This window comes from Sciurus vulgaris (assembly GCF_902686455.1).
Source record: "Sciurus vulgaris genome assembly, chromosome: 9".
Lineage (NCBI taxonomy): Eukaryota > Metazoa > Chordata > Mammalia > Rodentia > Sciuridae > Sciurus > Sciurus vulgaris.
The window spans coordinates 126,369,834-126,381,065 of record NC_136469.1 but is presented as its reverse complement, the minus strand read 5'-3'; the positions used below and the strand labels follow the sequence as shown (position 1 = coordinate 126,381,065).

General features: G+C 48.4%; 1 protein-coding gene across 1 annotated transcript in view; it reads right to left on the bottom strand.

Moving 5' to 3' along the window:
• Positions 1-562: 562 nt before the first annotated feature.
• The window catches only part of SEL1L3 (SEL1L family member 3), a 97,904-nt gene continuing 87,234 nt past the window's right edge, over positions 563-11,232 (bottom strand). Inside the window, exons 21-24 of the mRNA XM_079153795.1 lie at positions 9,990-10,117; positions 9,288-9,390; positions 9,136-9,208; positions 563-1,697 (exon numbers count right to left, since the gene is read on the bottom strand). Of these exons, the coding sequence (XP_079009921.1) occupies positions 1,558-1,697; positions 9,136-9,208; positions 9,288-9,390; positions 9,990-10,117 (444 nt within the window). The 3' untranslated portion in view covers positions 563-1,557. The remainder of the gene's footprint in view (positions 1,698-9,135; positions 9,209-9,287; positions 9,391-9,989; positions 10,118-11,232) is intronic.

Sequence of the window (11,232 nt, the reverse complement as noted above, 5' to 3'; positions counted from 1 at the left end):
CCGCAGGAGAAGCCCAAGGACCCAGAGAGTAATCATTGCCCAAGGTTACTGAGCCAGAAAGATTCAGAACCAGAATTTGCACCCAAGACAGCTAGACTCCAAAGTCTAGCTCTTTCGCAAATTGGGCAGGCAACCTTTGTAAAATGAGCAACAAACAGTGCAGAGAGGGCCCACGGCAGGACCTAGCATTAACAAAAAGCCCAGCCTCAGAGCAGCCAGAGGCCCCCAAACAATGTGTGACACTGTGTAAACATCACGGGGCCAGACCCTGAGCTCAGGGTTCCTGGAAAGGCGTTTCCTGCCACCTTTATATCCACAAATGTTAATGGGTTACCAGAAATAATCTCTCTCATGAGGAAGACTTTTTCTTTCTTTCTTTCTTTCCTTCTTTCTTTCTTTCTTTCTTTCTTTCTTTCTTTCTTTCTTTCTTTCTTTCTTTCTTTCTTTCTTTCTTTCTTCTCCTCCTCCTCCTCCTCCTCCTCCTCCTCCTCCTGTTTTTCCTACTTAAGGAAAATGCACTTTGATAACCACAGAAACTATAAAAAAAGGCACTTTCCAGTAGTTGATTGTATAAAAATAATTTTATTTACTACTGTAAATAAAGTAGTGCAAAGAGTAGTTTGAATCCACAATATTGCATTACTGATTTATTTACTACCTTAGCAGCATACAGTACAACGACACTCTGCTCTTCCTTGCCCTCTTACACACACACACACACACACACACACACACACGCACACAACACCCCTATACAGACTCAGGCAGGCATCAGGGTGGGGATGAGACTATGAGCTAAAGGCTTGGTTTCTGCATATTCCATTGCGGCCAGTCTATTCTAATGGGTAATTCATGGAGAAGACTACACTTAAATACTAAGAATCTTCTGGATGTTATTTTATGGATTGCAACTGAAACATAAAAGATATCCAACAGTGTCATCAAATGATTTGGAAGCACTATGACCCTAGAAAAATTCAAGGAGAAAAATGTAAACCAATTTACAAAGCCATTATCTTCTCTGCACTTCCAGCCATAAACTACTTCTTTCAAGCAGCCTTATAACCGCCAGGTTTTGGAAGTCAAAGATTAAATTGGGTTTTGAGGCACAGGCTCTGGCATACATGGGCACTGAAACATTATCTACCTTCGTGGAAGAGTCAGTTTTCTGTTCTCTGATAAAAGGGAATGAACAAAGAACTGAGACTCTTTCTAAAATGCCTCTCTGTGTAAGAATCCAGATGTGTCACCAGCAAGACTGAGACTCCCAAACACACAATCCACGAGAACAGAAGTTTGTGAAGTCCAGTGAACTTCCCCAGATGGCCCTCTGATCAAGATGTTTCTTGGATTTTTGTGAGAATTTTTGGTATAACCACTGTCTGCTCTGGGTACTTCCTTATAATTTGAGTTTTAAGAAATAACACCAAGTGCAAAATCTGCATACAGTGGACAAGATTTTTAAGGTGTTTATCAGGGTAATGCTCTGGCCCTAGCCTCCCAAACCCAGATGTTGAAAGGATCATTGCTCAACTGGAGAGACCTGGAGTGCATGGTTCACCCACGTGGCTCTGGGTTATTAGTGACTGGGGACTGGTCCTGGTCAGAGGTGTCTGCAGCCGAAGTCACAGCTGGAGTTGCAGAGGATGAGGTGGGGCCTGGGGGGGCCCGAGCTGGTGCCGGAGGGGAACCACTGGCTGTAGAGACACATGCACGACAGGGCTGAATATTCAAAACAGAGCTTTTGGGACACCCAACCACACCCAGACTCTAGGCAGCTTGGAGAGATGCTTCTAGCCCCGGGCCCCTGATACCAAGTAGAAGGCAAACTTTGGAGTCATTATCTAGGTTTTTAGGACTTTGGTATCCTCCTCTATAAAATGATAAGTTGGAATGGATGTGCAAAGATCTTTGATAGTTCTGATGGCCTGGGATTCTAAGTAAGGTATTGCATTTATGCCAGAAGTTACAGGCAAAATCCCTTCTGATCTATGTTTCGTGGGCTGTGACCATATCCCCCGCCATGACGCTGATGCAGCACAGGTCATAAACCATAGCAAGCAATTAGAAAGGAGTGTTGTTTTACTCACATTCTTATTCCATGTGGATGGTGTGTCAAACTGAAAGCACTTTATTTAAATACATGAGTATAAAGCTTTGGGTGCATAAGGACTGGGTTTAGTGGCTTAGTAGTCTGCCGATCCTAAGGAGGCTGGGCCTCTACCAGTCCTAGAGAAGCTTATGGTTTTATACTTGATGTCAGCAGTTTCTGAATGGGAGTGATTCTGCCCCCTGAGAACAGCTGACAATGTCTGGAGCCATTTTTGGTTGTCATATCCCTGGGGTGGGGTGATGTGGCTAGCAGATAGTGAATAGAGGCCATCCAACACAAATGTCAATAGTGCTGGGGCCGATAAACCCTGCCTTAGGTAAGTGCTGAGCCTCAGAAGAGCCCCAGTTAAGACTGGGCCCTGGGGCTTGTCTGCTTTGCCCTTTAACGGCTGTGTGATCTTGGACAAGTTACCCATCCTCCACTGCCTCCCCAAAATGGAGAAAATAAGAGTACCCCTACCTCCTGGAGTCCTTATAAGGGTTGAATGAGTCAACGCTGACAGCGTGCTTAGAACAGTGTCTGGCATGTTAGCTACTATGACCAGGATCTGGCTCACTGGGCCAATGTATTAAGATTTAGGGGTTTCAGGTGCATGGCTTCCAGGACTGAGAAGAGTTGGTGCATTTGTTTCTAGGATGCCTACACTTTTTTCTTTGAGACCTCAGTAGCCTGAGATAAGAGCACACAACAGTTTGCCTTTAAGCAGAGACATTAATTAAGTGCAGCAATATTTTTTAGTCTTGTGAAGTTTTTAGTAAGTAGGAACACTTGTAAATGTTCCCAAATGTCCACCCTGAAATGTATAGATTTTAAAAAAGATGCCACCACATACTGACAATCTGACTTCTAGATAAAACCCTTCAAGAATTCCACACCCAAGTAGCTACAGTCATCTCCCGAGGCTATTCCAGGCCCTGGCTCTGTACAGGACTTCTGTAGGGGCTTCTCCCTGGCTCCCCTCCCAATACCTACAGAATCTGTGAATCCAGAGATGTCCTGAAAGAATACGACAGTAGCAGGGGACCCCAGGGTGTTGTAAAATGTGGTGACATTTCTAGTCATTAAAGCCTTCACTCTGGCTGGTGTGTAGTGACTGATCTGGTGATGAGGTACAAAGATCATTTTGCTGCTGTCAGGAGACCTGGTCTGGGCAAGTCTCATTTATCTGCCACTAGCTAATAATAGGTGAACTTAGCATGGATACGGAAGGGTGGGCGTTCCCATTTCAAGTGCTTGAATCTCATGGGCCTTGGTTTCCCCACCTGTGCATCAGGGGCTAGTCCCCAGACCCTAGGATCCACCTGCCTGATGATCTCTGAGGAAGTAAACGCGGCAAGAAAGCAAGTATTTTTAAGTCCAGGGAATGTTTAAATCACCATGGTAACAAGAGAAATTAGCAATCAGTTTTCTGATTAAAACAGGAAATGCCAAGGTATAAATGTAGGAGAAAACCTAATCAACACGGCCACTGTTTGAACCTCCTGGTTAGAGCACAAAGGAAATGCTGTTGCCTCCAGAGTAAGTGTGTTACTGTGGAACTGGGGAGCTCGCTCCCCTACGTGGGGGTTGGCAGTAGCTTCGCAAGCCCCCCACAGCCCATCCTAATTTTAAAGTGGCCCCTTTGTCTCTGCTCACCTGGAATGTGTGCTAATTTTATTACTAGACTGGAATCAAGGTAACCAGGAATATAAGCGTGCTGTTTAAAAAATTACAGAGTATATTCCAGAGCCAAATAGAAGTGATTTGCGGATGACTGGCTGCCTGGGGGACCATTTTTTGCACATTAGGGAGAATAATCAGGCACTGGCCCCGCTGCGGCCCTGGCCAAAGGCAGCCGCTGCCTGCCTTTGAATGGCCCCCCTCTAAGCATGGTTTTTACATTTTTAAACGGGTGAACAAAAATCCAAAGAAAAGTAATATTTCGTAACAGGGGAAAAATATATGAAATGCAAATGTGTCCACGGGAAAGTTTTATCAGAAACCCAGCCGGGGTGGCTTCTTCTGAGCTCTAGCGGCAGAGTTGAGCTGTGATGGGGACACCCCGAAAGCCAAAAATGTTTATTACCTGACCCTTCGTGGAAGATTGCTGACCCCTGGTGTGGAACATGGTCAGAGACACATCTGCGGGCCAGCTGACCAGATGTGGGCATGAAAGAACAAGACAGGGGAAACCAGAGGGTTGACCCAGAGATGGAGAAGGTTCCCGAGGAGGTGCAGGGAGGACCTGGCTGCGTCACCTGGCTGCGCACCCAGCAGGGCCTGGTGCAGGCGTAGGACTCGTCACTGAAACCTTTCTTTCTTCTGAGTGGAGGTGTTGGGGTACCGAGGTGATGCAAACGGGACACGGGACTGAACCTCCCCATGAAGTCTGCCCGACTTAGGCTACTGCTTTTATCCTGAGCACCACGTTGTGATATTTTACTGTACTTTAAGTAGAAATTTTGTTAGCTAGAAATTTAGAAGACAGGAAGAGACTAAGGAAAGGTTTATATCATCTTTTTTTGGGGGGGGGGGTAATGGGGATTGAACCCAGGAGTGCTTAACCACTGAGCCACATCCCCAGCCCTTTTTATTTTTTATTTAGAGACAGAGCCTCGCTAAGTTGCTGAGGCTGACTTTGAACTGGCCAACCTCCTGCCTCGGACTCCCAAGCCACTGGGATTACAGGCGTGTGCACCTGGCTCATCTGAACTCTTTCTAGGAGAACAGCAGGCTACCGACTTGGCCTGAAAGGAGGAGCTGGCTTTCTTGAGGAAGACACTGACTGGGCTGGTCTGGCCTTGGGCTCCTGGTGGTACCTGGAGCTGGAGGATCTGCAGATCCTGCTCTTCGCTGTGTATTTTATTTAGACATAAAGTTTGTGCTGATATTACAGATTGAGTATCCCTTATCAGAAATGCTCAAAAATGGAAGTGTTTCAGATTTAAGGCGTTTTTTGGATTTTGGAATACGTGCATATACATAATGAGATATCTTAGGACGGCACTCAATCTAAGCATGAAGTTCATTTACGTTCATAGACATGTAGCCTAAAGGTCATCGTATGCAGTACTTTCAGGGCGCCTGCGTTTTGACATCACGAGGCAGATGTGGAATTTTCCATGTGTGGTGGTGTGTCAGCACTCAAGAAGTTTCAGATTCCGGAGCCTTTCAGATTCTGGATTTTTGGATGGGACGCTCAATACCCTTATGGAGGCGGGAGTCTGCTTTGAAAGGTGGTTTCTATTTTCTCCCTCTGTCCTTCCCTTCGCCTTCCTTCCAGTGGCCAGCAGGCTGGGCTCCAGGTCTTTTGTTTGAGGGGAGGTTCGGGTGGGCAGAGGTGAACCAGGCTCCAGACACACTTTACTTGGGGATTTTTTTGTTTTTTAAAGCCTGCTCCATTAGGGTAATTATGCTTGGCGTCCTTGATAGGGAAGGAGAGGGAGAGTGCTTTTGAGAGGCAGTGGGCACGGAAAAGAGCTTTCTGGAGTCTGGAAAGGGGCTGGGCCCGTCTGTGGCTGTACCACAGCAATAACAGGAGACTCAGAGCAAAGGCTGATGGCGCCAAACTTCGGCCAGGACTGGAGCTGCCCAGTGACCCAGACGCTGTGTATTTAGGGACCTGGGGGGACAGAGTAGGCCTGGGGCCATGTGTGTTCCTCTCTTAGGCCAGTGACAATCAAGAGCTCCTAGGGCTGTCCAAATCCCAGGGACCTTCACAGTACTCCATGAGGACTTAGCCTCAGGAAGGAGAGCGTTCCTGGGGCATGGCAGCTAGCCACCGGCATGCTCCCGTGCAGGCAAGAGATGTGCAGTGTTTGTGGAGTGCTGTCTCGCTGCTTTTGGTGGATTAGCCAAAGCCCTGGTTTCAATGCTTTGAAAAAAGAACCTTATGTTTTAGAAGGAGTCACCTAGCCCAGAAAAACATGCGACTCTGGTAATGGTCTGCTACTGAGGCAAACCAAGCTACTGAAGTGCAGACACTTCAGCTTCCATCACAGGTAAAATACCCTGGAGGGCATTAACCTCTGGGGGCTACCAGCTGTGTACCATGTTTTCACACTTGGTTCTCTCACCTACGACAGGCGACAGGTGTACTACTACCACGTTGGCTGTTTGACAGAAGAGGACACTGAGGCCCCTAGAGGACCCCTCCCTGTCTCAGAACCTCAGCCTGATCCTCACAGCACCAGCGCTAACTGCTGTCCAGCACTGCAGCCTTCTGAATGTGGGACAGTTCCATGGGACAAAGGCTGTGACGGGTCCCATATCCCAGAGCTGGCACGCTCAGGAGGAAAATGAAGGGAGTCTGAGCAGAACGCAGGTAGAAGGGATGGTCAGCTATGGGGACAGCCTCTCTGATAGATCCTTGATTTTTAAAAACAACTGACTGGAAAAAATGCCAGTTGTGACAAGGACAGCCCCCTCTGGCTGCAGACCTCAGCAGTCCCCAGCCCTCCTCCTGTGGCTGGTGCCCAGGTTCAGCGCTGTGCTTGCTTCCACAGCTGTGGCCAGCCCCCATGCTGCCCTTCCCTTCCCGTGGGGCAGGTCGGGGGCCTTGGGTGCCATCAGCTCCCTGGAGAGACACTGGCAGCGGAAGCTTTGGCCCCGTCAGCCCAGCATTCCTGCTCTGGGCCTCTGTCACCTGCCATCACCCCCAAGGTCAGCTGCTCTGCTGTGCTGATGAAGACTATTTCACAATGACTGACACGTCTGCACTTCGCAGGGGAACTTTGAAAGTCACGCAGTCGCGTACGACGTGCCCTAACTCTTGACATGACTGCTGTCAGGGCCGCAGCTGCCCCTGTGGGGCACATTCTGTAAATGTGAGACTTTTTTCTTTGAATTCTGCCCTTACTGGTCAAAGTCCAGTCTGTGGAACAGCCACGTAGGCATCGCCCGAGAGCTGGTTAGAAACCCCGATTTCAGAGCTGCCCCCAGACCCCTAATCAGAACCGCCTTTAATACAACCCATGTGCAATTCCTGTGCACATGACATTAAGATGCACTGGGTAGAGTTTACTTTTTATCATTTGTTCCTTTTGATTTCTTTATATTCCTGTTATGGCGTTCTATGGGTTTTTAAAAAGTGTGAGTGTCTGTAGGTTGATTATCATGAATTTCACTTCAAGGTAGAAGGTGTTCTAGAATACTCCTTATGTGAGGAGTAAGGGGCTGGAGACAGTTGACAATCTCTGTTTTAAATGAGCCTGATTCTGAAACTTTGTTGGCCGGTCTGCAGCCCTACATTCCTCTCGCCTTTATTTGGTCTTTGGGAAGCTACTTTACCTCTCTGGCCTCAGTTTCCTTGTCTGTAAAATGAAGGGCAAAGAGTGAAATTATTTTCAAGATCTTATCCAGACTTGGCCTTCTCTAGGTTGGTCCAGAGGGAAGGAAGTACGTGCTGGAAGAAGCAAACAAAAAAGTTTGAAAAAACAAGGAACATGTGGGAAAGAAGCAAGAAGACCCGGGAAGGGCCAGGAGTGAGCGACAGGAGACCCGAGCGTGGAGGGACTGGTAATGAAGACGGGAAACGGGGAGAGGAGCCGGCTTCTGGTAACAGCAGTTCCACCCGCCCATGAATTTTCATGGCTACCAGCTGGCACGGAATCATAAAGACGGTCTCAGCTCCTCCAACGGAGCCGCCTTCGTAATCATCAGTACGATATTTCCACGGAGTAAAAATGACAAAGATAATTTGAAAGGGAAAACAGACAAGAGGCAGGATAAATGCGTTCTACCTGGTGACAAAAGCAGGGAGGGGGGATTTGCATGAGGGAGATTTATGAACCAGGCAGCCAACCTGGAAGGGCCTGTGCTGGCTCCCTGTGACCTCCTCAGGGACAGCAGGGAGATGATTCCAGAACAGCAGCCCCCTTCCCACCAAGGAAAGCAGGGGAGGCTGTTCCTTTCGCTTTTCACTGTCTGCCACACGGATCACGGCGCCAGAGTCTCGTCTCACCCTAATCTAGCCATTTGTAAGTGTCGCTCTTGGTCTTGGTGAGTTATGATGTCCTTCTCAGCCATCCAAGATGGCCGGAAGCTGTACTTTCCCACCAAGAGATGTCTGTAGGTCTGCGCAGCTGCTAGGCCTGAGCTGCCCGGAAGGACGGGCTGAGGCCTCCCTTGACTCAGCCTACAGTGTGACAGGGAGCAAAAGAGCAGCCAGTGTATCCAGAGGGGGCCAGAGAAACGTGAGAGCAAGCTTTTAACTACAGTTGTCTTTCTACCAGCCTCGTGCAGTCAGACCCTCCCCACGCCCACGGCATCGGAATCTGCATTTAATATTATTCCTGCAGGATTCCCGCACACATTAACATTCAGAAGCACTAGGCTAGAATTTTACATATGGAAATGGATGACATTTTATTATAATTTTTAAAATTTCTCCTTTTTATTGCCATTAGGGTATTCTGTCACTTCACTCTTCTTCGCCCCCCCCCCCCCATTTTCTATCTCTGGGATGTAGCTAGTATTAGAATCTCATTTGCTGGTTGAAAAATTGGGAGATCAGGAAGGTTAGGTAACTTGCCATAAGTCACACAGCTAATGAGTAGCCAAGTCTGTACTTTAAACCCAAATAGAAGTGACTGTATTAGCACCTTGTATTAGCTCAGAAAAGTAACAGTGATGAGCGGAAACGAAGCTAGATGAACTCCTCCTTGGTCCCTCCCTCTGCGTCCCCGTGGCTGGGGAAGTCTGTTCATTGTGAGCTTTTACCTGTCTCCTATCACCTTTGCTTGTTGCCCTGGGACAAGAGGGAAGGCTTAATGCTGAGGGGGCTTGTGAGCTGGGTTTTCAGAGGTAGAATTTTGCTAGACGATGTATTTTCAACAGGAGAAGATATTTTAGTTCAATTTCTTTAGTTTTTTTTTTTTTTTAAATCCTTAGTTTGGAAAATCAAATAGTCTGTGGCCTCCTGGCAGCCACCTGGGGGGCCGTGCTGTGCCTGCCCAAGCTGAAGAAGGGCCTGGGGAGACGGTGTGCCTCCCTGGGATGTAGTCCCCACCTTTCCATCCACTGTGGCTTTTGCAAGGCTTTACCTGAGACATACTGGAAACGTTGCACCGTCCCCGCGATCAGCACGGACAGCAGGAAGGTTCCCAGAAAGTAGATCTGCAGATACCGGAAGCACGTGTCAGATGACTGACAAAGGCAGGGGCCAGAGGGCAGGGCTGCGGGGGACGGTACCTACCAGGGCAGAGTGCAGGACAGCGCCCCAGATAAGCCGCAGGTGGAGGTACAGCCAGGCCAGGGAGCAGGGGCTGAAGGATTCCTCGTTGCTGTGGCTCCAGCACCTGCCGACAGAGCCAGGCATCCTGTCAGGTCGGCCGCTTGGGTGGCGCAACTATGCCTGGCCTTTCCAGAGCCTCAGACCTACGCTCTTCTGCTTTTGCACAAGTGAGCACACTTGCGGTGAGGGACGTGGAAACAAAGGCTCTTCGAGTGTCCTGCGCCTGACCTGGAGTTCTGAGATCCGAGCAGGACTCTGAGGAGAAGGTCGTTGGCGCCCTTCGTTATTAAGGAGGACCCTGAGCACGGGGCCTATCAGGACAGCATTTCTGTCTGAGTGTCAGTCCAAAGTCCAGATGCCCGAATGCCTCCCTATCTTTTAGAAAAGTGTGGGCTAATCAGATGCTGGTTTTTTTTCCTACTGTCATGGAAAATCTTGGTCAGCACTTGAACTTCAGATCAAGCACATTCTATATCATGAGCCTCAGATACTAGAAAAGGAAGCATGTGTGGCTTTGGCTACATGTTCTCTATTAGAAGCAAATCCTGGACCTGTTCTCGGACAATTGACATCACAAAGTAAGGGCAAAGTAAACTGAGCCAAGAAACAGCTACCAGCTCCTCAGGTCCCCAGTCCCCTGGTATAGAGCATCTCTGAACTCACCGTTCGTACAGTTCCCGGAGAATGGAGATGTTACTAGAATGGATCGATGGGTCAATTTCCAGGAAATCCAAAATATGGTGTGGGATGATAGCACCTTCTTCAATTAGCAGGGCCAGGTTAAAAAATCCCTAAAGATAAGGCAAAACCCAGCTCATCAGTTCCTCCTAATAAAACCCAGACACACGCCCTTCATCAGCGTGTAAACTTTTACAACCTCTACGTATTTTTTTTTTGCAGCCCGATAGCCAGATGGTTTAGTCATCTTCACTGATGAATTGTTTCCCCAAATATATGCATCTCAGAAATTTATTTGCGGGAGAACCGGGAGGCTTTCAAAGGATGCTGCGTTCCATCTGCTCAGCAGCCAGTCAACCGGGAGGTCTGTCCTTTCCTGTTCACGCTGTCAAAACAGAACTCGCTGCAAAATGTGCCCTTGGATCACCAACAAAACCAGAGAACCGCATAGGAGGTGATGTCCATCACGGACCGTGCCCTTGATCACCATCAGCCTGTCAGAAATCTGACAAGTATTTCTTTGGCTTAGCACAACCTGTGACTGACGTTCTAATGTCAAGTGTCTCTCTCAGGCATAAAGTCATAAACGGCACCTTCCTCAGCTCTCCCGGGACAGCGTGGAAAGCCTTTCGTGATTTCTGTCGGCATAGACCTCTCCCACAGACACTTTCCGACCTCTTCCTTCTCTACCTTATTCTTGACCCTCCGAGGCAGGCCCTGCCTTGTTGGACCGTGCAGATCCTGGCTCAGGAGCCAGACGGTGGAGATGCTTCACACAAGACGGGTGTGACAATGCTAGTTGGAGGAAGGTCACTGGCTGTCATGAGCTCAGCGTGTGGCTAGACCACAAAGCCAGCAAAACATGAGCTGGTGCTCACCACTGGGAGCTTTTCAAATGGAGCTGGACTGTCACCCTTCAAAGACTCCATGGTCACATTTTAATGGCTCACATATTCCCTGTGACATGCCCTTCAGCTGCCACTAACCAGAGCTGAATGAAAATCACTATCTGCCAGGTCGTACAACCAGGACTCTTGAGAGCACCCTACACAGTCATCATGGAAAACATAAACTAGCTAACATTTTCTGAGTGCGTACTGTACGGGATGCATCCTTCTCTTCTGTATACGGTCACTTAATCCTCATAACAACAAATCGAGATGGGTCCTACCATCCTCTGTTTTACAGGTTTGGGAACGGAGGCACAGAGAGGTTAAAGAACTTGCCC